The sequence below is a fragment of the Mauremys reevesii genome, linkage group 1 (genome assembly GCF_016161935.1).
Source record: "Mauremys reevesii isolate NIE-2019 linkage group 1, ASM1616193v1, whole genome shotgun sequence".
Lineage (NCBI taxonomy): Eukaryota > Metazoa > Chordata > Testudines > Geoemydidae > Mauremys > Mauremys reevesii.
Window position 1 is genome coordinate 84952104 of NC_052623.1, and position 25231 is coordinate 84977334.

At 48.3% G+C, this 25231-nt stretch overlaps 1 protein-coding gene across 11 annotated transcripts in view; it reads right to left on the reverse strand.

Annotated features, from left to right (window-relative positions):
• Nucleotides 1–25231, reverse strand: part of MYCBP2 (MYC binding protein 2) — a 432876-nt gene that overhangs the window by 306720 nt on the left and 100925 nt on the right. For all 11 annotated transcript variants that reach the window (XM_039512057.1, XM_039512192.1, XM_039512052.1 and 8 more), the window contains 5 exons: nucleotides 24600–24804; nucleotides 20938–21102; nucleotides 20063–20221; nucleotides 12757–12961; nucleotides 12007–12152 (listed from right to left, as the gene is read on the reverse strand). In XM_039512057.1, the coding sequence (XP_039367991.1) occupies nucleotides 12007–12152; nucleotides 12757–12961; nucleotides 20063–20221; nucleotides 20938–21102; nucleotides 24600–24804 (880 nt within the window). The remainder of the gene's footprint in view (nucleotides 1–12006; nucleotides 12153–12756; nucleotides 12962–20062; nucleotides 20222–20937; nucleotides 21103–24599; nucleotides 24805–25231) is intronic.

Sequence of the window (25231 nt, forward strand, 5' to 3'; positions counted from 1 at the left end):
AATGGAAAGATTAATACAAACTTAATTGCAGGCATAAGGTGACACAGAGACACTAATATTAAAATACCCATAACCTTATTTAAAATATGATTCTACTCTGAAAAGTGACCGTGAAAATGGCATCTTTTATCCAACAGATCTCCTTGATTGTATTCAGCATTACATCTGCTTATTTAAGTGACAGAAAGAGGAAGTTACTTACCTGTAACTGGAGGTTCTTTGAGACGCGTGTTCCCAATTTGGATTCCAAATGGGAGTGTGCATGCATGTCACACACCAGAGCCAGAAGGTTTTCCTAGAAGTGTCCGTTAACCTGCATGTGCGTTGTACATCCCCATGTGCTCAGTCGAGGGTATAATAGTCTGTGTGGGTTGACGCCTCTCCAGTATCCCTCTTATTGCTCAATAGTCCGATCCGCAGCAGAGGGAATGCAGGGCAGGTATTGGAATCCAAATAGGAATCACACATCTCAAAAACTACCAGTTACCTTTTCCGTAACAGGTGTTCTTCGAGATGTGTTACTCATGTCCATTCCATATTAGGTATGTGTACTCACCACATGCACTGGTGCTGGAAGTTTTTCCCTCAGCAGTATCTGTAGGGGACCAGCTCTTGTGCCCTCTAGAGTGGCACCTGAATGGCACAGGATAAGGGGCACCGCTGGCTCCCCACAACCAGAGTTCCTTCTTGCCGGAAACTCCGAAAGTGGGGAAGGAGAGCAGGTCATGGAATAGACATGAGCAACACATCTCAAAGAACACCAGTTACAGAAAAGGTAACTTTCTTTTCTTCTTCGAGTGCTTGCTCATGTCCATTCTATAGTAGGTGACTCCCAAGCAATACCCGTGGAGGTGGATAGGAGTTCACGGACGTGCAGATTGCAACACAGCTCTGCCAAACCGAGCATTGTCCCTGGCATAATGAGCAGTGAACGTGTGAACAGAGGACCATGGTGTGGCTCTACAGATGTCCTGGATAGGGATGTGTGCCCAGAAGGCCGCCAAAGATGCCCACGCTCTCGTCGAGTGGACTTTGACAACCGGCAGCGGCGGAACCCCGCCAGGTCATAACAGGTCTTTATGCACGAGGTAATCCAATTGGAAATCCTCTGCAAGGACACTGGGTGACCCTTCATCCTATCTGCTGTAGCAATGAAGAGTTGAGTCGATTTATGGAAAGGCTTGGTACGTTCTAAGTAGAAAGCCAAGGCTCTGCAGACGTCCAAGGCGTGAAGACGCCTCTCTTCACTGGTCTTCTGCGGTTTGGGACAGAACACTGTGAGAAAGATGTTCTGGTTCATATGGAAGGTGGAAACCACCTTTGGCAGAAAGGTCGGGTGGGGCCACAACTGACCCTTATCTTCGTAGAAAACCATGGATGGAGGTTCTCAGGTCAAGGCTTTAATTTCAGAGACCTGTCTCACTGACGTCACCGCCACCAGGTGGGAAAAGGAGCAGGAACACGTGGCTCAAAGGATGGGTCAGTGAGCTTAGAAAGGACCAAGTTAAGATCCTACTGTGGGACAGAAGCCTGTACCTGCGGGAAGTGTCTCGCCTGTCATGATCCCCTGAGGAATCCGACTGTCATGTCATGGGAAAACACTGTCTGTCCTTGGATCGGCAGGTGAAAAGCAGAGATGGCCATGTGATGCACTCTAATGGAAAAGTGTGCCAGGCCCCGGTTCCTCAAATGAAGCAGGTAGTCCAGGACAGCCTGTATGGAGGAACGCGAGGGAGAGATGCCCCCTTCAGATGCCCAGCAGGAAAGCCTCGTCCTCTTGGCCAGGTAAATCAGTCTAGTTGAGGACTTCCTACTTTGCAGGAGGAGCTGTTGGATTCCTTTCGAACAGGTCCGCTCCTCCTGGTTCAGCCACTCAGCATCCACGCCAAAAGGTGGAGGGACCCAAAGTTGGGGTGTAGGAGTTGACCATGGTCCTGTGACAGTAGGTCCGGTCGGTTGGGCAGGAGCCAGGGAGGGGCCACTGACTGGCTCATGAGCGTGCTGAACCATGTCGGGGTGATCAGGACTACCTGCGCCTTGTCTCTCTTGATCTTCGCCAGGGCCCTGCTGATGAGCAGAATTGGAGGGAACGCGTATATCAGGCTTCATGACCACAACAGGAGGAGGGCATCGGAGAGGGAGTCCTTACTCAGACCTTGCAGAGAAAAAAAATGGTGGCATTTCCTGTTCTGTCTGGTAGCAACCAGGGCCGCTCAGGGAGTTTCCCACCTTTGAAAGATCATGCAGGCTACCTCTGGATGGAGCGACCACTCATGGTGAGAGGAAAAGTCCCTGCTGAGCTGGTCCACAAGCTTCCAGGTGGATCTCATGGCTCATGCAGAAGTCCCATAGATGGAGCTTCTCCTGACAGAGAGCCAACGAGCATGCTCCCCCTTGACTGTTGATGTAGAACATCGAGGCTGTGTTGCCTGTCAGGACTCATACCACCTTGCCCAACAGGTGGGGCAATAAGACTCCGCACGCTAGCCGGACTGCTCGAAGCTCTTCGACATTTATGTACAACCACGCTTTGTCTGGGGATCACATCCCCTGAGTCTGGAGGACGCCGATATGCATCCCCCACCCAAGGTCTGAGGCGTCCAACACCAACTCGATGGAGTGGGCAGGGTTGTCGAACAGAACCCTTCCAGGGCTGTTCTGTGGTCGGCCCACCACCACAGCAAGGTAAGTATCACCTGGGGAATGGCAACAATCTTTTCCAGGGGGTCTCGGGACTGGGAAAAGACGGTTACTCACCGTAGTAACTGTTGTTCTTCGAGATGTGTTGCTCCTATCCATTCCAGTTAGGTGTGCGCGCCGCGCGTGCACGGCTCTTTGGAACATTTTTACCCTAGCAACTCCGGCGGGCGAGCTGGGCGCCCCCTGGAGTGGCCCTGCTATGGCGCTGAATATATACCCCAGCCGGCCCGTCCGCTCCTCAGTTCCTTCTTGCCCGCTACTCCGACAGTGGGGAAGGAGGGCGGGTCTGGAATGGATAGGAGCAACACATCTCGAAGAACAACAGTTACTACGGTGAGTAACCGTCTTATCTTCTTCGAGTGATTGCTCCTATGCATTCCAGTTAGGTGATTCCCAAGCCTTACCTAGGCGGTGGGGTCGGAGTGAGACGTGGCAGAGTGTAAGACTGCTGAGCCGAAGGCCGCATCGTCTCTGGATTGCTGCACCAACGCATAATGGGAAGCGAAGGTGTGGACAGAAGACCAGGTGGCCGCTCTACAGATGTCCTGGATGGGGACATGGGCCAGGAAGGCGGCCGAAGAGGCTTGCGCTCTCGTCGAGTGAGCTGTGAGGCGGCATGGTGGCATGCGAGCAAGCTCGTAGCATGTCCGGATACATGCCGTCACCCAGGAGGAAATCCGCTGCGAGGAGACCAGCTCGCCTTTCATGCGGTCGGCAACTGCTACAAACAGCTGTGGCGAATGCCGGAAGGGCTTCGTATGCTCGATATAAAAAGCGAGAGCCCTGCGGACGTCTAGGGTGTGAAGCTGTTGCTCACGAGGTGAGGCGTGCGGCTTCAGGAAGAAGACGGGAAGGAAGATCTCCTGATTCAGGTGAAAAGCCGACACCACCTTAGGGAGGAAGGCCGGGTGTGGCCGAAGCTGCACCTTGTCTCCGTGGAATACGGTGTATGGTGGACTAACCGTTAATGCACGGAGCTCAGAAACTCGTCTTGCCGATGTAATTGCGACTAGGAAGGCTGTCTTCCAGGAGAGGTAGAGTAGAGAGCACGTGGCCAGGGGCTCGAAGGGCGGTCCCATCAGCTTGGCCAGAATGAGATTCAAATCCCAGGTCGGGATAGGACGCCGCACCGGTGGGTACAAGCGGTCCAGGCCTTTAAGGAAACAGGAAACCATCTGACTGGAGAAGATGGACCGACCTCCCATGGATGGACGAAAGGCGGACACTGCTGCCAGGTGCACCTTCAAGGAGGAGACCGCGAGGCCGTGCTCCTTAAGGTACCACAGGTAGTCCAGGATTGTAGGGATAGGGACTACGAAAGGATTGAAGCCGCGCTGGTCATACCAGAGCGCGAAACGCTTCCATTTCGCGAGGTAGGTGGAGCGAGTGGAAGGCTTTCTGCTCTCCAGCAGGACTTGCTGTAAGATGGAGGGACTGCAGGTTCGGATGGCGGAGTCTGCCGAAGTCCTGCGTGATGAGGTCCGGCCACAACGGAAGGGTCATGGGATCCCGAACGGAGAGCTCGAGCAGCAGGGTGTACCAATGCTGTCTCGGCCAGGCCGGAGCGACGAGTATAAGACGGGCCCTGTCCCTCCGAAGTTTGAGCAGCACCCGGTGTATGAGCGGGAATGGAGGGAAGGCGTAGAGAAGGTGATCCGTCCAGGAGCACAAGAACGCGTCCGACAGGGAGCCTGGAGAGCGACCCTGGTACGAACAAAACTGGTGAAACTTTCTGTTCTCCTTGGAGGCAAACAGGTCTAACTGGGGAAACCCCCACCTCCAGAAAATTGTGTGCACCACATCCGGGCGGAGGGACCACTCGTGGGAGAGGAACGACCTGCTGAGATGGTCAGCCAGCGTGTTCTGCACTCCTGGAAAAAAGGACGCTTCCAGGCGAATCGAGTGGGTCACGCAGAAGTCCCACAGGAGCATCGCTTCCTCGCAGAGTGGGGAGGAGCGGGCTCCGCCCTGCTTGTTCACATAGAACATCGCCGTCGTGTTGTCCGTGAACACCGCCACGCATCGGCCTTGCAGATGGGCGCGAAAGGTGTGGCACGCCAAGCGGATTGCTCGCAGTTCCCTGACATTGATGTGGAGAGAGAGCTCGTGGGGCGACCAGAGACCCTGGGTGTGAAGGTCGCCCAGGAGAGCCCCCCATCCCAACGCCGAGGCATTCGTGGTGAGGGTGACGGATGGGTGAGGGGGGCGGAACGGAACTCCTGCACACACACTCTCTGGGTCCAGCCACCAGTTGAGGGAGTCGAGGGTTGGTTTCGTGACTGTGACTACCATGTCTATGGAGTCGCGGTGCGGGCGGTACACTTATGCTAGCCAGGATTGAAATGGGCGAAGGCGCAGTCTCGCGTACGCGGTCACGAACGTGCAGGATGCCATGTGACCCAGGAGGCGTAGGCAGGACTGAACTGTTGTAGTGGGAAAGGTGTGCAGGTCCCGAATGATGGAGACCATCGTCTGGTGCCGAGGCCGAGGGAGGCAGGCCCTGGCCACCGTGGAGTCAAGGACCGCTCCGATGAACTCCACTCTTTGCGATGGAGTCAAAGAGGACTTCTCGGCATTGACGAGAAGGCCCAGTACCCGAAACAGGGATAGTATTTCGGACATTTGATCTGCTACCAGTTGTCGGGATGGCCCGTGAACCAGCCAGTCGTCGAGATACGGGTAGACGTGTATGCGACGACGGCGGAGGGCTGCAGCAACTACTGCCATGCACTTGGTGAAGACCCTCAGCGCGGTGGACAGGCCAAAGGGTAGCACCGCAAACTGGTAGTGCGCGCTGTTGACCACGAAACACAGGTAACGTCGATGGGGTGGGTAAATCGCGATGTGGAAGTACGCGTCCTTCATATCGAGGGCGGCAAACCAGTCTCCTGGATCCAGGGAGGGAATAATGGTCCCCAGGGTGACCATACGAAACTTGAGCTTGACCAGGTACCTGTTGAGCTCCCGGAGGTCTAGTATAGGACGGAGACCTCCTTTCGCCTTGGGGATGAGAAAATAACGGGAATAGAATCCCCTGCCCCGCATATCGTGTGGCACCTCCTCTATGGCACCCAAGCTCAACAGAGTCTCGACCTCTTGTAAGAGGAGTTGCTCGTGAGAGGGGTCCCTGAAGAGGGACGGGGAGGGTGGGGGCGAAACAAACTGAAGGCGGTACCCGTACTGGATAGTATGAAGTACCCAGTTGTCCGTCGTTATTTGGGACCATGCTGGGAGGAAGTGAGAAAGGCGGTTGCAAAATAAACGGGAAGGATCTGGGGAAGAGACTGACGGGCCGTCCTCGGGCGTCCCGTCAAAACGCCTGCTTGGGCCCTTGCGGGGCCTTGGACGACGCCTGGGCCTGGTTGCGCTTGTTGCCGGACGGCCTACGGCGGTTTAGGCTGCTTCGCCGACTATTATACGGCTGCGACCTGGCCTGGGTAAAAGGCCGGTAGGGCTGTTGTTGTCGGAATGATCTCCTCTGGGTAGCCGGTGTGTGCATACCCAAGGTGCGGATAGCGATACGACCATCCTTGAGGGTCTGAATCCTGGAGTCCGTTTTCTCCGAGAACGGACCGTGAGTCTCAAAGGGGAGGTCCTGTAGAGTATATTGCACCTCCGGCGGCAAGGTGGAGGACTGCACCCAGGAGATGCGCCGCATGGTCACTCCTGAGGTCAGAGTTCTGGCCCCTGAGTCCGCCAAGTCCAGAGCAGCCTGGATGGAGGACCGGAAAACTTTCCTGCCCTCTTCGGTGAGAGCGGAGAACTCCTGTCGGGAAGCCATCGGGATCAGCTCCGAGAACTTCGTCAGGGACCTGAAAATGTCAAAGGTGTAACGAGCTAGGAGGGCCAACTGGTTGGCAATCCGGAGCTGGAGGCCCCCTGCCGAATACACCTTCCGGACCAACAGGTCCATGCGCCTGGCGTCCTTGGACTTTGGCGCCAGGGCTGGCTGCCCAGGCCTCTCGCGGTCATTAACAGACTGCACCACGAGGGAGTCTGGAGTGGGGTGGGTGTACAAATACTCGTAGCCGGTGGGGGGAACCGAGTACTTTCGTTCGACACCCCGTGCGGTAGGAGGGACGGACGCCGGTGACTGCCAGATGGTAGTGGCATTCTTCTGGATAGTCCGGATGAACGGGAGGGCCACCCGCAGCGGGAGCTCCGCTCCGATCATCCTGGTCACCGGGTCGTCATCCTCCAGGACCTCCACCACCGGGAGGTCAATAGCCTTCGCCACCCTGCGAAGAAGGTCCTGGTGGGCCCGCAAGTCAATCGGAGGGGGGTCCGCCGTAGAAGCCCCCGCCACCGCCTCATCCGGTGAGGAAGATGAGGATAGAGTTTGGACCACCACATCTGCCGGTGGTTGCTCCGGAGGGTGGGAAGCCGTGTCGTGCCCCGGATGCTCTGCGGGACCAGGTGGCGACAGGGCCTCACCCGGTGGTGATGGGGGAGGCCTGCTCACTGTGGCTTCTGGCACCCTGTGTTCAGCACCCACGGGACGCCGGGGGAAAGGGAGCCCTTGGGGCTCGTGGTAGGCCCAGGGGACCCAAAAACCCCACTGCTGTGGGTCCAAGGTCCTGGTTCTGGGTGCCCGCCCGGAGATCTCTCCCGCTGCCCGCCTGAGAGGCGACTGATGGCTGACGCGAAGGCAACGGGGGGGCAGAGGCGCTGATGGAGTGCGCCGTGGAAGTTGGCAGCTTGTCCCTGGACGGTGCAGAGGATCGGTGCCGACCGTCGCGGTGCCAGGATGGAGATCGGGACCGTCGACTGCCTCGGTACCGGGAGCATGACCGCGATCTCAATCGACGGTGACGGGAGCAGCTTTGGGAGTTGCGGTGCCGAGAACGGTACCGGGAACTGGACCTCCTACAGTACCGGCAGTCCGGTGACTGGGACCGGGAGCGTCGCCGGGAGTGCGACCGGTACCGCGATGCTGAGCGGTACCGGGACTGCGACCGGTGCTGAGACGGGGAGCGGTACCGAGACGTTGATCGGTGCCGGGATCGGGATCGGCGCGGCAGCGACTGTTTCCGGGATCGGGACCGGGACCAAGACTTGGAGCGCCGTCTATCCCGTCTGTCAGGGGTCGGGGGCCGCATCATCGCCGGCTTGCCCACCGACTGAACAGCCCGCACCGGCGGTGCCGGGGGCCGGAGGCTCGGTGCCTCTGTGAGCTCGATGAGCTCTCTCGCCGTCAAGAAGGTCTCGGGCGTGGACGGGAGATGTAGCTCGACCGCGGTTGGCACCGGGGAGCAGGGAGGTACCGGACTCGACGGCTCTTGAGGTGCCGGAGTCAACGGAACCGTGCACGGCTTGTGCACTACCACAGCCGGTGCCGGAGGTGCCAGCGATGGCTGGGTAAGCTGTCCCGGAGCATGAGGCTTAGAAGCCGAGTGCGCTGTCTTCCGTTTCCTCGGTGGAGAGAGGGAACGGTGCTGGGACGTCGGTGCCGGCTGCAAAGCCCGAGCAGTGTCGGTACCGGGGCGGCTCAGTGCCGCTGGTGCGCTGCGCGCCGAGGACGATTTCGGTGCCGCTGGGGACGGCGCGGGAGGTTGAAGTGCCACCTCCGTAAGGAGCTGCTTCAGGCGAGAGTCCCACTCCTTTCTGGTGCGCGGCTTAAACGCCGTGCAGATCGGGCACTTATCTGTTCTGTGGGATTCCCCGAGGCAGCGCAGGCAGGAGTCGTGCGTGTCCCCGACAGGCATGTGCCGCTGGCAAGCCGCACAGGGGTTAAACCCCGGTGCCTTGGGCATGAGCCCGCACCGGTTGTGGAAGAAGAGGGGCTAAACCCCCCTAATTCCCTTACTATACTATATCTAACTAAACTTATTCAACTAATCTAACAACTAAACTAAGTTAACCAACTATGTACACTGAAGAAATGGAGAAACGCTAGGGCTGTGGAGGTAAGGGAGCACTCCACTGTTCCAACTGGCCGTCACGGGCAGTAAGAAGGAACTGAGGAGCGGACGGGCCGGCTGGGGTATATATTCAGCGCCATAGCAGCGCCACTCCAGGGGGCGCCCAGCCGGCCCGCTGGAGTTGCTAGGCTAAAAATGTTCCGAAGAGCCGTGCACGCGCGGCGCACACACCTAACTGGAATGCATAGGAGCAATCACTCGAGGAAGAATAGACCATCACCGGCCATTGTTACAGGGGTTGCATCCTGAGCCTGGCATGACAGACTACGTAAGTACATGCTGCCATGAGGCCCAGCAGGAGCAGACAGACCCTGGGTATAGTCAAAGGGAACACACAGACTTTCGTGATGCGATTCGCCAACATGTGGTATTATTGGTGGTCATCTGGTGGAGAGAGCGAGGAAAGAATAAATGCCTCATCTGGAGACGAAGATACAGCAGTGGAGACTGGCAGTACTGGTTCCATATCTTCTTCCTCCTCGTACACCGATGGTGCTGCAGGACAAATGGGGGATTGTTGATATGAGGCGACCAATAGTGCTTGGCATCCCTGATAGGGATTCGAGTGTGGCCATTGCCGTGCTTCATGGGTAGCAATACCAGGCCTCTGAAGCACAGTCAAACTTGTGGATAGTGCAATCTGGGGCTTGATTCCAGATTCTGATATGGAACGGGAGAAAACGATTACTGTCTCTGAGAAGCCCTCAGACTTGGAAGATGGGGGAGTAGGGGCTGGGGGGAGGGGGAGAGAAGTCCGTAAGTACTGGAGGGCTGCATGTTGCAACAGAGCGGGTCTTTCTGGTAGCAGGAGCAAAGGTTCATCCAAGGGGAGGATGGTGGTGAGTGAAGGTCCAGAGAGGAGCAGAAAACGCAGATGGGAAGAAGCAGTTCCTCTGTGGACAGACGCGGTTCCAGTCATCTGGGAGTGCAAGGCAAAAAACTCTAGAGAGGCCAGAAGGTCCACATGGAATGAACACAGGGCAGTTTGAATGCCTGTGCGGATGGATCCGTGTGCAACCTCTCACCTGACCTAGTGGAGCTCATGGAAGAAACAATGAGCTTATGAGCAGACCCGAACCAGGATCTGTTCTTATGGCTATGGTCATGGTTTTTTCCCCCCCTCATAGTGGGGCTTCTCTGTTGCCTTCGGTACCAACAGATCCAGTGCCTGGGAGGTGCTGGGAAGGGCACTCAATGCCAGTGGCGGATGCTTCACTGTCAGTTCCGCTGGTCCCAGATCTGAAGGCGCCTGGGGGAGCATAGCCTCCTCTATCAAGAACTTCCAGAGGTGAAGTTCTTGAGCCACCCATGGTCAGGGCATTAAGGATTTGCAGACAGCACAGCTGACCGCAATGTGGGCCCTGCCAAGGCAATACAGACAATGCTGGTGCTCATCACTCTCAGAGAATGAGTGAGGGCAAGAGGCACAGTTCTTAAAGCTGGGAATGAACGTCACAGTCCCCAGCGGGGAGGGAGTCCCCAAACAGGGGAATAACTACACTAACTATATCTAAAGATAAAACATGTATAGAAAACAAAGCTTAGCTAGAACTACGTACAAGAATGGATGAAAAGACCACTCTCTTAGCTAGGCTAAGAGTGCAAAGGAACAGAGGTTCTGACTCAGGGAAGTGGACAGGCATCAACCCACACAACCTATCATACCCTCGGCTGCGAGCATAAGGGGACGTACAACGCACGTGCAGGTCAATGGACACTGCTAGGAAAACCTTCCGGTTCTGGCATATGACGCACATGCACGCCCATGTTTGGAATCCATATACGGGGACCATCACTCAAAGAAGCACAAGTGTTTACTGATTTTACTCCTATTGGGAACACAAAGGCAACAAAGCTAAGTGGTGAAATCTAGTCTTCCTTGTGTATCAACAGAAGTGTTCACAGTATTCCAAAAGCTTACTTAGGCTCTGCAAAACCATCGTCAGAACTACATACAATAAGAAAACAATCCATCTTCAGAGTCAGACTACATGTAAATTTGCAGGACTGCCAGTTAGAAAAAAAATATTCTTAATTGTAAACTAAGCAGAATTAAAAAAAATCAACACAAAAGTGGAACTCTATAGTGCCATTTCCATAGATTCAAATTTCAGAATAAAGAATCCTAAAGTGTCCCATCTTTTTAAAACTGATGGTAGTCCAGACTATAAAATATGCCCTTCAGCAAGTAGCAGGAGAATCTCTCCTTCAGAAACAGGCAGCAAATAATTACAGTGCCATAACACTAGCACCCTCCAATGCTATTAGGGCATCACGAGTACACCTGATAACAGGAATCATGGGGCCTGCCTTTCCTGCTCAACCAATGCAGTAAGAGAAACACCTGCAACATTTTATATCTTTTTAAATCCCACTGTTGCGCTATATATTTTAACACTGATTTCTGATTCTGAAGAAGCTAGTACTTGGCAAGATGAACACTGAAAAAAGAAAAAGTAAAATTTCAAATATCTGAAGATGTTAGTTGTCACACACTAGAACCCCAAAATTGGTCCTGGACTAAATCACCCAATTATTAACTCTACGTTGTATTAAGTTCTGAACGGGTACCTGAATAAACCACAGTAAGAGGAAGAAGTTGCGACTAGGAAAATCAGCCTTCTAAAATTAGGGAATACGATATTAAAAACATTTTCTATAATAATAAATCTAATCAGAAGTCATGGCCCCAAACTTTGTATTTAGAGAAGTCATTTTGTTTTTTTTAATTTATTCTTTCTGGCTTCAGCTCTTAAATATTAGTCTGGTTATACATAATCTCACTTTCTTCCACAGAATTAATTATTTTTACATTTCTGCCATCTCCCACTTTCTCCAAAAATTTTGGGAGGAAAAGTTATTCAGTGCTGGGACTGAACACCCCATGTTTTTATGTAAAATCCTGTTGTACCAATTTCTGACAACAGACCTTTGGCAATCCTCCCTTCTAGAGCTAATATGGAGGGAGAGGAACAGCCTTATGACACCAGCAGTGTCATCACAAGGGGAAGTGAAAGTTCAATGTATCAAATCAGTGCCATCATGCAAGTGGAGAGATGAAGTTCAAATGTTAGGTCCAGTCACTTCCTTTACTACAATACCAAGGAAAAAAGTCTAAGCAATAATTTACTCGTGGAAAAAAAACTACTGCACTAAAACTGTCATGAAAGACCATAGCTCTGCAATGTTGCTGCAAAGGAAGAATGAAATTCCATGAAATTAAGATACAAAATTTTACAATCAGAAAATCAAAATGCATACAAAAGTGATAGGATCGTACCCATTTCTTGACCAACTGCTATTTTTCCCTAGTTACAGTAGTATGTATGGGGACTAAAAGTTATGCCACTGGCAAATGTCTGTTTATCAGTTTCATCCCACTTACCTAGTAGGAGATCTAAAGGTATCATCTCTTTCACAGCATCAAGAATTCCTCTTTGCCTTGCCTCTTGACCATCCAGCTCTCTGGCACAGGCCTTGCAACAACCACATGCAGCACAGCCAGACTCACCAGAACCACAGCCACATATTCTACAGAACACAAAGAGGTTTTATTCATAATCTACCAAGACAAGCAATATTACATACAAATGTATTTGAAATACAGCTATAATAGAACAGATTGGGCCAACATCTGTCAGTGTTGATCTAGGTTTATTTTGTTATGCCTCTGTGCAAAGGCCTGGACTTGATGACCGCTCGAGGGCCTTTCCAACCCCACATTTCTATGGTTCTACAATAACCATTCATCTTCCATTTTATTTTAAAAATAAATAAATAAATAAAAGTTATAGCCAAAGCCAGGAATCCCGTACCTTATATAGCAGCATTCAATGTCATTAGGCATACCAAATTACAGTTTGTTTATACTCTTTCCTCCTTTCTGCTTTTGTGAGAATTATTTTGAACATAAGAAATATTTTAAGTCACCTGTTACCATTACTAAAGTGTTTATAAAAACATCACAGAAGTTAAATATATTCTTGGTTTTAAAAACAGATGAGCAATATTTTCTTTAGATACAGTGCTATTTAAGACTGAAGTCTGAAGTGAAGTAAAGTAAAAATCTATTTTGATTACATTCTGTAATCTACAATACTGTATGAAAGATAATTCCATGAATGTATTTACTTACCCTCCAGGTACCCTGTCTGGACGCCCACTACTAACACAGCTGGCTCCATAGCCTGTACAGTCCCCACACACAGTGCATACCATGCACTGCTCCAGCTTCCATTTATGCATGCCTGGAGGACACATCATGGACTTCTCATCTTTTTCATCCAGTTCTTCTTCTAAGTCTTCATCCATTGCTGTTGCCATGTTCTCAACTACAAAACCTATTGAAGAAGATATTGAAACACTTCAACAATTCACATCAGTTATGTTAAAATACACAGTGCTATAAGGAAAATGTTAAACAATGGCAGGTCAGATGAAAATTGGACCTTTTGAGGCATACAAATGTTACATATATATCAGAGTTACCAAGTTAGGGACAGACTTTCAAAGGCTCAAATTTTACATATATAATTTTGGCAAGATGAGCGTATAAGTCAGATACATGCAAAATTCCTTGGAAAATTTGACCTAGAACCGTTTTAATGTTTCCCTAATAGCACAGCTGTATGTAGAAAAACATGGGAAACAAGCACAAATCTAGTCTATCATTTTGTTTTTATTTCTAATTTGTTCATTCTTGTTTTCTTTTGTACTCATTTGTATATTGATATATTTGTAATATACTGTATAGTATATATTTTACTTAAATATAGATATAATCAAAAATGTTAAAAGAATGTCAAAGTTTCAAAGTCACAGTCAAAAGTTAAGAAATGTCAGAATTAAGGATGCCAATGCAACCTTAATTTGGCGATTTTGTGCACATAAATTATGGCATAATCTTTAGAAACATGATCACATACTATGTTTTCCACAGACCTCCTGCCTCATTCAGTGAGAGGATTCCCCACCGTCTCATCCCAGTCTCTTCATCTAGTTAGCCCCAGACTTCATCCTGTCGGACTCATCATCCCTATCAGTCTCCTTTCCCAGCCAGTCCCATGGTTGTCCTCATCCAATTCCGTCTTCCACCCAGCTCCCTCACCTGGCTCCTTGCCCAACCAGCTCTAACATCACACACCCCTTCTCATGTGGTTACTTATCTGATTTGTCTTCACCCTTCCCCATGTCTCAGTCTCTGCTTCTCACCCTAAGGTTTCTTGTTCCACTCTACTCCTCCACTCTGGCCCAGTACCTCAACCTTTTGCATTTCAATCATGCACTTCCTCCTCTTCATCTATGCTGCCTGAGAGCCAGCAGCAGGAACACTGAAAGCACAGAAGAGACACTCTCTCCCTGCTCTCAGTTCCCGTGCCTGGAGCCACAGTACCTGGGATCAACAATTGCAGGGAACATCCTGCTCAGCCCCAGGATGAGAGGTGCAGCATGCCCAGTATAGATGAAATTTTTGACAAACTTAACTGCCATACTAACAAATAGAGCTCATTGGAAAATAGATTCCCCGACCCCAAACAAATCATAGTGTCCTGTGATATATTTCCTTAAAATAACCTCTTCAAATACAGTAACTACTTAAGAGCTTTGCTTCCCCAACCTCTCAATCATATGATAATGCCACTGAAACCCTATGTCTCTGCTGGCACAGAGATGTGTGTGGTCTCTAACTGTATTCCACTGAGGATTATGCGCATACGCCCAGAGCCGGAGCTCTTGAAAGTAGGACTGTTCGGCAGTCTGCGCACGCGCCCTGTGCTGCCTCATGGTGTCACCTGAGGAGATAAAGGGCGCAGCAGCCACCAGCATCTCCAGTTCCTTCTCTACTGCAGATTTGTTGCATCCGCAGCAGAAAGAGAGGCGGGTGGGTACAGAATACAGATATGGACCACGCATCTCAAGAACCTCCAGTTACAGGTAAATAACTTAGTTTTCTTCCTCGAGTGACAAAAGTGACGATTGTATTCTACTGAGGATATGTGGGAGGATGCTGTAATGAGACTGTGGAATGGAGGACTGTTGCTCTGAAGGACGCATCTGTTGTGGAATCATACACTTGAGCATAGTGTGTGGAGGTGGTGTGAACCCAACCCCATGTGACCACCATGCATGTGTCTGCGAGGGGTACATTGTGGAGTGCAGCTGTAGTTTCTGCTTGTGCTCTCATACAATGGGCCCAAATCCTTTCAGGTGGGGATCATCCCCATAACTGATAGCAGCACGTAATGCACCCAGAAACCCACTTGGAGATTTTCTGAAAAAGGCTTGCCCTTTGACCCTCTCCGATATGGCTACAAAAAGCCTAGAAGATTTCTGAAATGGCTTTGTCTGCTCAAGATAAAAGGCCAAGGACTGTGAATAATCTTACGAGTGAAGCCTTCTTTCCCCATTAAAGACATGAGGCTTGGGGAAAAAGTAGATAATGGTATGGGTAGGAATTTGGGGTGAAGACGTAAAGAGATCTTGTTTTTATGGAAAGTGGTGAAGGGGTGGAGGGGGAAAATCAGCCATCATGGCTCCCAGTTCACCAACCCTTTGATTGATGAAATGGCGATGAGGTAAGTGACTTTCATGGAAAGTACTGCTAACAGGCAGGAGTCCATAGGTTTGACAGGGTGGTCACCAACAAGGTGAGGACTAGGTTACAGTCACAATGGGGGGTCAATAGGCTGGATAGGAGGGTATTTTCATAGAAGACGACCTTTCCAGACTCATACAGTTATGGGGTGGGTAAAAATTGAATTGCCGTCCACTGGTGGGTGAAAAGTACTAATGGTAGCTACTTGTATTTAATGGAGCTGAGGGCAAGTCCCGAGTCTTTCAGATACAGGAAATATTCCCAGATTAGTGAGATGCCCACCGCTTCAGGGACAAGACCCTGTTGTGTAGCCCAGGAGGTGAACTGCATCCATTTGGCACGATACAAGCATCTTGTGGAGTCTTTCCTGCTGCTTGAAAGGACTGCTCACAGTGCCAAAGAATATTCCCGAGCTAATGGAGGTGTCCATCCAAAAAGCAAGCCATCAGTTGAAGGGTATGCGGGTTGCAGTGTCTTAGCCTGCCAGTGTGTTGAGTCTCTAGCTCCAGGAATGTCCAAAGCATGAGTGGAGGTTGCTTCTACACGCAAAGGAGAATTGAAGAAGTCAGAAGGGGCTATCAGGATGGTTGTTGCTTTCTCTTGTCTGATCTTGTGGATTGCTCATGGTAGGAAGGGTAAGGGGGAGGAGGCATAGTTTGTGCAGTCCAACCAGCTGCCTGACTAGGGAGTCCCCCTGTCATTGGGCTCTAATTCCTCATCTTGAACAATACTGGGTGCATTTGGTGGTGTTGTGGGATGCAAAAAGATCCCTCACGGGGGCTCCAGTCAAAGATGTCCATGATTACAGAATCATGCAATTCACACTCATGGTCAGTTGCAAAGTTTCTGCTGAAAGCATTGACAAACACTTTCTGGGTGCCCAGTAGGTAGGCTACTATCAGAAGAATGTGGTGTCCGATGCACCATTCCTATAGGTGTATAGCTTCTGTACATAGCATTTGGATCTCATTTCCCCTTTCTTATTTACGTAGAAGAGCGTGGTGATGTTGTCTGAAGTGAGAACAACGTGCCAGTCCTGGATGGCTGGCAGGAACGCCAGGCACACTTTAAGTACTGCCTGGAGTTCCAATATATTTAGGTGCATCCTGGCCTTCCATGTTGTCCACGTGCTTTGTGTCATGCAGTCACCTATGTGGGATGCCTCTGTTATGACTGTAACAGTGGACAAGGAGAGGAGGGAGGTAATTCCTGAGCAGACTCATAGTGGGTTCATCCACCATTGTAGTGAGGAGAGAACTTCTGGTGGCATGTGCAGCAGAGCGTTCATCGGCTGGTGCATGGGAGAATTAGATCCTCTTGCAGCCAGAGTTGAAGGCCATGCAGGAGTAAGCATGTAAATAGCATGACATACATGCAGGCTGCCTTGTGTCCCAAGAAAGAAACGTAAATTTTGGCCGAAATCCAAGGTTTGGAGATCACCAAAGAAATTAGTTCCCTTATTGTTTAGAATCTTTAGTGGAAGGTACACTCGGGCAGAAGTCACATCTACGCGAGCTCCTATGAACTCCAGGAATTGAGTAGGATGTAACATTGATTTCTCAACGTTGACACTGACCTCAAGGGAGAAAAGGAGTAGAAGCAGTTGGGATGCTGATTTCTGGGCCTCTTCCTTGGACCATGCTGCTATTAGTTGTCCAGATAGGGGAAAATGAGGGTCCTCTGACATCTGAGATGAGCTGCCACCACTGAGAACACTTACGTGAATACTCAGGGGCAGTGGTAAATCCAAACAATAGGACCCTGTATTGAAGGTGTTGAGGTACCACCTTGAACCTCAGAAACCTTGTGTGTGTCAGGTGTGTATCAATATGGAAGTAAGCATCCTGCATATCTAAAGTCACAAACCACGTGCCTTTTTCAAGGGAGGGAATGATTATTGCAAGTGTGACCATACAGAATCTTCGTTTGGAAATGGAACGGCTGAGGAGTTGAAGATCCAATATCAGCCCCCATCCTCCATTTTGGGGGGGGGGGACTAGAAAGTAGCTTGAGTAGAACCCTGTTCCATGAAAGGAGTCTTGGATTAGTTCCACAGTTCCCCTCTGCAATAAGGAGTAAACTTCTAGTTGTAAGAGGTCATTGCATGGGTGTTCCATGCATGTGGACCACGGAGGAGGGTGAGATGAGGGCATCACAGTAAACTCTATGACGTAGTCACTCTGGAAAATATCTAGGGCCCATCTGTCCACTGCTATTGCTTTCCATGATGGCAGAAAGAGTTTGAGACGGTCCCTGAAGGTGGTAGGATGGATATTGGTGTATGAAGTGGTTGACATCTCTGTAAGAACACTCAAATACCACTTATGTGATGATTAGGTGAATTGAGTAGATGACTGGCAGTCAACATAAGCAGATATGGTCTGTGAACCTTACAGCACTTTTGAGAAGGCTCATAGGTGTATTAATGGTATAGTTGTGAGACCCTCTAACAATGTGATTGGGGCAGGAGGTAGAATTTCCTCTTGGTGCTGGTGTATAAATACCCAGAGATCTTAAAGTGGCTCTACAGTTCATTAGGGAGTGGAGGAATTCATCCATCTTCTAACTGAAGAGGTGCAATCTGTCAAGTGGGAGGTCTATAGTGTTCTGCACCTCCCTAGGGAAGCCAAAGGTGTGTAACCAGGATTCCCTCCTCATGTCAATCCCCACTGCCAAGACACAGGAAGTTATGTCTGAGGAGTTCACTGTAGCATGGACCTAGTGAGTAACTTGCCCTCTTGTAGAACTGCCTGGAACTATCCAATCTTGCAAAGGTAGATTGTCTGCGAACTCAGCCAATTGCCCATAGTTAATAAAATCATACTTTCCCATCAGGGCTAAGTAATTTTAAATTGGAGTCCAACCAAGGAGAAGATCTTTCTGCCCATGATATCTAGTCTCTTACCCTCTCTATCGGATGGGGTGAAGCAGGGCTGTTGTTGCTTGGAATGCTCAAAAGCCACCTGGATGACCAATTAGTTCAGGGGAGGACGAGAGAACAGGAACTCTGATCCTTTGGTGGGGACATAATACCTTTTTTCAGCCCCTTTCGGGGAAGGTGCACACGTGGCCGGGGTTGGAGGATGGCCTCACTGATTGGCAGGGCCACCCTCACTGGTACCAAAGTGTGTAAGATGTCAAGTAGCTGGTGTTGACTGGCTTGTACTTCCTCTAATAGGATCACCAGGGCATTGGCTATTCTCCGCAGCAATTCTTGGAATTTATGACAGTTGTCTGGTGGAAAGGAGGGGATTGAAGAGGTGGCAACATCTGGAGAAGATAAGGGATATCTCTCTAGATTCATTGGTACCATTGGAGTCGGGCTAACTGGTGCATCATCCAGTGCCATGTTGGAACGCCTGCCTTACGAGGGTTGTGGTGACAAGGTGAGGGAGTGCCGGATACCATTTTTGTGGGACAGGCAAAGTGGGGATGTGGGAACCTTCCGGTAGTTGTGCTTCTGGAACAGGATCAGTAGACTGTGTCAGACATCTGTATTGTCCGAATCAGATGCGTCAGAAATCCTGCCAAATGCCAGTGGCATAGGAAATAGAGGCAGCAGGAACGTATCGGAGGAAGTGGGTATTCACCCACGAACGCTCATGCTCCAATATGTCTGTTAGTCTATAAGGTGTCACAGGACTCTTTGCTGCTTTTACAGATCCAGACTAACACGGATACCCCTCTGATACTTGATATCAGGGGAAGGGTCCCTTTAATTTGGTAATCGGATCTGGGCCAGTGGAGACCGTAGTCCTTCCAGCACAAACAACACATCGGGATCTGGAGTGCTTCTATGTCCCCTGGGGAGAAGGGGAGAGGGAGCCAATGGTACCTGTTCCACTGAAGAAGCCGGTAACAGGAACTGCATCTGTCTGGAGACAGACTGTTCCCAGGATGCTGGTGGGCCACAAGTGGTGGAGTCGCAGGATCTATGATCATCAAAGGTGGATCCAGAAATTGGTGTGGTTGTTACTCGGTCTTGTGAGACTCGGAACACGTGCCTCCTTCATGGACATAACTTGTGGACAGTGCCGAATCCTTCTTAGACTTGGAGAAAGACTTACTGTCATGTTTATGCACATGCTTCCTTGGTTGATGGGTGGGCCCAGCACGGGATCCTTGGCACTGATACAAGCGGATCCCAATGGCAGGGGAAGTACTCTTCACCTGTTCAGGACAACGTATGGGGCGGTTCCCAGGCCAAGATCCGATGACAGTTCCATGGCAGTCTCCGTAAGTTTCTCCTGAGGTGGAGAGTCCAATACTCTTGAGAACAGGCAGGAAAGGAGAGGCAGATACTGCACCTTGACATGATATGGGTTTCTCCCAAACTGATGGAAAATGAGTGAGGGCAGAAAGCACAGATTTTGAACCCCAGAGGCTTCAGCATAATCCAGTACCCTGGGGAGAGGGGAGCGTTTGCTGAGAAACACTGCCAAAGTGGCATCACAAGTCCTAAATCTGGTACAAAAGGAAAATTTCAAACAAAAATAAAAAAGGGAATATAGAACAAAATAATACATCTAAAACTACGAACAGTATTAGGACTATTTAGAAAAGTTTTGGAGAGTGCATCACAAAGATGACAGGAAAGTAAAAGCTTCAGCTCGAACCATGCACCCATCATCACCTCAGGCGAAACCATAAGACAGCTCAGGGTGTATGTGCGGACTGCCAAACAGTACTACCTTCAAAAGTTCTGGCACCAGGCTCATGCACATAACCCTCAGTAGAATACAATCGGGACCACCACTTGAAGAAGAATATATTGTTTCTAACACAATTTGAAAAAGAAATTTAGCTAAGTTTTTATTCTGTTATTTTCTAAAAACAAGCAGCTCACCTTTTCCTCCCTGGCTCATGGAGCCTGTGTCTCGTCCACACTGTCCTTTATTATTCACACCAAATGTCCAAATCTCTCCATTCTTCATTAGCACACATGTATGAGCTTTGCCCATAGCTACCTGAGTCACAAAATGGCCTTTCAGATCTGTTACTAAACCTGTGAGATATAAAATATTTGGGTGATGAACAGCATTTTCTCTCTCTGCATCAGACATTCACTATATCACAAGTACTGCTGAAAAAACATTTAATTTTTTTAATCGGGAGTAAAGGTAAAGTGAGAATGATGGAATACTGGAGTTAGTAAAACACATGTCTGATCTACACCTAAAGCTTAGGTTCACCTAGTTATGTCAGACAGTGGTGTGAAAAATTCATACCCGAGAAATGTAGTTAAATTGACATAAAGCCCCAGTATAGACACCTATTAGGTTGCTGGAAGAATTCTTCTGTCGACCTAGCTACCACCTCTCAAGGGGATGGTCTAACTACAGCTATGGGCAAAAAAAACCCTTCCATCACTGTAACAAGTGTCTTATACTACAGCCCTACAGCTGTAGTGCTGTAGCTGTGCTGCTGTAGCGTCTGTAGTGTAGACAAGGCCAGAGGTAGTGAAGAACAAGGAAGGAGGGAAGAACAGTCATAACTAATTTGCCCAGTCAATACAATAAATGTACACGTTTTTTATTAAGTGTTTTTATACAGAACCATAATCCAATTAGAACAAAAATTTCTCTAACATTTCATTTAAACTGGCATGTTTCAATGCCGAATAACTACAACCAAACAATATTTTAAAGACATGTCTCTCTTACATCTGTACTTAATTGGCATTATTTGGCTTCAAATAATGTGTCTCAGATATCAACTTACTTGTGTTGTCAGAGTAAATGGCATCTTTTCCAAACATATAGAGTTCTCCATCTTTTGAAATGACAGAACTGCTCCCATTATTGCATGCTGTATATACGACAATCTTTCCTTCCATTTTAATGATCTTTTTAGGCTTATAGGGTTTTGACTGACGTCTGCTTTTAGCTTTAAAAGAAAAGGCATTTTACAAATATTTTTCACCAAAAAGTGAGGGCAAAAAGAAAATAAGCTTTTCACCAGCTAAACTATGAACATTTGTTTCATAATACAATAATGTTTCCTTAGACTATGCCTACAAAAATCTGCTTGCTGATTCTCTCACTGAAAGTAATCTTTTGGTTAGTTTTTTTAAAATACCATTAACTTTTTCATCATTAACAGAATGATAGGCAAGCAAAATTTGCATCCAGGCCAGGGGTTGGCAACCTCTGGCACGCAGCTCGCCAGGGTAAGGCTGAAATATTTTCATGACGACTCTGCAAGGCTTCTTTAGTTGGTTCGTTTATACTCAATACAACAATAAGTGATCCTAAAAAGCAATAATTGCTCACAAAAGTTTTGTGTTTGAAACCAAAAAGATGCATAAGCAAAATCTGAAGTCATTTGTATCACAGTAAGTCTGCCGACCAAATTTTTATTATTTAAAGATATTGATTTAAAAGTTTTTAAATCCTCCAGTAATCTATCCGATCAAGATATGATCATGTTCCCATTTAAGTCTCATTAAGCTTCAAAAGAAGCCACAATATTAACTTCCCTAATAGTTGCGCTAATTCTATCAATATTTTAGCTAAAACTGTAACATGATTAAGCCCCAATGAAAGCCAGCTGACAATGATATTACTGTTAAGATTTCCTCTAATTGTTCAGAAACCCTAGAAATTGCAAGTAAATTTTAAATAGTCTGTCCTATTTTACATCATCAATATGTATCTACTTATTTTAAAAGCTTCCTCTGGACACATTCAGCAAAATCAAGGTTGCAATTGCAGTTTAGTTTTAAACCTCTTACTGTCTTCTAACTTTGCCACCAGAGTTTTGGGGCCCCTTTCTGATGCCACCTGAACCACAAAGGAAAATGTTTGGGACTCTTAATCCCACCAAATCCACTGGACCCCCCCCACTTGGAAACCCTGCAAGGGGGACAGGTCGCAGAGCCTGGCTCCAACCCATGCTCAATATCTACACTACAATTTTTAGCCATGCAGCCAGCCCAGCCAAAGCTGACTCCTGCTGGACCTGGGACCTCCTCTGCTTTTTTTTTTTTTTTTTTTTTTGCTGCAGTACCACACCACAACAACACAACAAACAATTTTTTTTTTGAGAGTCACCATTCAGACTAGAGAGATAGACGGGCCCATGTTGTGCACTTCTTCATTAAAAAACTTTTTTGTTTCAGGGTGTGAAAACCACACCCCTGAACAACAAAAGTTTTAATAACGGAAAGCACCGGTGCAGACAGCGCTTCGTCGACGGGACCCGCTCTCTCGTCAAAGCTACCACCCCTCACTGGGGGTGGTTTTATTTGGTCACCGGGAAACCTCTCTCCCAGCAACAAAGAGCAGCTACTCTGCTTCCCTTACAATGGCGCGGTGGCAGCAGCACAGCTGCACCGTTGTTAAGTGCGTAGTGTAGACAGCCTAAGTTTGCATAGTCAGAACAGATGATCTTAGCAGCTGATCTTTGAATGGACCGTAGACAGTCAGATGGGTGGCAGAAGGCCAAAAGGTATTCTTCTGTACTCAGTCATCTAGCACACTTCTTGGATCTGAAAATTAAAACTGTTTACACTGTTCCTTTATTAATCAATAACCTAGCAACCTCTGTTTAGAAATGTAATTTCACTATTGCTTTATTATGGAAGTGCAGTAGTGACTTCACAGTTAAGGTGAGCAAAACTTTGCTTTAAAAGGAATACAAATAGATTTATTTGAAAATAGCTAAGCCACATCAGAGTATGGGTCAGACTTTGTGGTACTAACCCTAGATCACTAACCCTAGTTTGAACTCCCATGAGGCACAGGAAATGTGAAGACAATTTGTATGCATGCAAATTTTAGATTTTGAAGATTTATGGTTTAAACAGGAAGGGCTTCCCAATGTTACCTAGAACAGAGCTGGTGCTCCATTATACTACTATATGATTCCTGGAGCTCTACACATGGATCAGCAGCATAAAAGGCTCAGGGAGGTGGTAAGTGACCCATTCATCTCAATGAGAAGTTCTCTGCTGAAAGAATATCACATGGAGAGGAGTACAGCCTGAAACCATAGTTCTGAGACATGTGAACTATTCCAGTCTTGTCAGTGAGTATTCCCTTCCCACCTCACGAGTGCTGAAGAGTTTTGATAAGATACCAAGCTTACCCATTTTTTCAGCTCCTAATTTGAGTCTCAGTGTATTCTTGGTGCATGTTCCAAGCATGCCTGTTTGAACTCCTCACCCAGAGGGACAGAACTTACCCAGATCTTGACTCACACAGAGGGAAGGGCTAGGGAGAGAGGTAGACACCCCAAGAAAGGCAAGACCCCCGCCCCTCAGAACTTGGCTCACATGAGGGGTCAAGGGTGGGAAGGAAGACCCCTAGATGGGTAGAACCCCGCAGATGCTGGTACACACATGGGGCAGGGATCAGACCATGGGTGGGGGAGCAGGGACCCCCCGAACCCAACACATGGGGGAAGGAGCGGGGGACTCAGACCACCCAAGATAGACAAGTCCCTTTCAGAACCTGGCTTACATGGCGAGGAGGAGCGGAAACGGATAGGCAGATTACACCCCTAATCAACAGCATCCTAATCCCTCCCCTAATCAAAACTGCCATCTTCTCTGTTCCAATACAATTCCAAATCAACACTCCAACTCCTAGTCCAGTGGACCTTCACTGCACTCTGTCAAGCACCAGTGATCCCAGGATGACTTGCTGATGGTTTGCAGAAGTTAATGGAAGGTTAAGCTTCTGGGATCTCTTGGAGAGTATATCTACACTTGGAGCTGCGGGTGTGATTCTCACTTCAAGTAGACTCACACTAACCCTCATTGAGATAGCACGCAAAAAATAGTATAGCCTCGGTAGCACAAGAAGTGTTAGAGGCAGCGCAGCCACAGACCCACATGAGCACAGTGAGTACGCATTCAGCACAGCTAGCCCATGCCACCACTCACTGTTGCCCAATGTACTCTAGCTACACTACTGTTTTTAGTGTGCTAGCTCAATGAGAGCTAGCACAAGCATGTCTACGTGAGCTCTGAATCACAACCAAAGCTCCAAGTGTAGACATACCCTGAGGGTCTCTTAAGGGCTGGGATCAAAGAAGCCAGTGTTAAGGTTGTGTAGGAAGTGTCTCTTAATTCTACATTTCCTTGTTTTCCAACATTTGTGCATTAGGTAACATTAATATTCAAGGAGTCCAGTGGCACCTTAATGACTAACATGCTTGTGAACATCGCTTTTTATGTTTGCTGCTGGGTTCAAACACAAACTTGTGTTTACTTGCAGATAATGTGCATAAGCATGTTGATGATATGCTCATGGATTGTTCTAGTAGCCTACCCATTTTTCCTTTCACACCTTAAGGACTGGTTAATATTGATTTTACTGGTATAATTTACAAGTACCAATTCTATATCAAGCCATTGATAATACAATAGTAAAACCTACTTGATTCACCATCCTCTCCTTTACTAGCAGAGCCTGTAAAGAATATACTTCCATCCTCTGCAACAAGTAAGGCATGCGAACCATCATGTCCGACTGAGAACTGGATAATCTTTGGAGATTTCGTGATTGGCAGCTCAACCCATTTTCCTGCTGAAGGACCACCTTGTTTGATTCCCAGGCTCTGATATTTGCCAGTGTAATAAATCTGAAAGAAAAAAAGTTATACTGTTCTATCATGTCATAATACTTAAAATGAAACAATAATTGAATCTAATAAAAGCAAGATTCAAAATAAAGGGGTTCAAGGATTTTTCCCATTTGATGATTTAATGATAAATAAGTTAAAAATTAGTCTTAATGACCTTAGAAAAGTTTACTATAAGTTCGGTCCTGTGCAGATGAAAGGTTAGATACTGTTTGACATCCAACATACGGAGATGCTGTTTCTCTGGAAAGGAATGTGTCTTAGGGATAAAAAAAACAGATAAATATACTGCCTGATTCAGATGAAACTCAGATCACCCTGGAAAAAACTTTGGCTGTGGCCAAAGCATTATTTGCCCTTGAAGAAATGCATGTAAGAAGGGCCCACCATCAGAACCTGCAACTGACCCAGCCTCCTTGCAGATGTA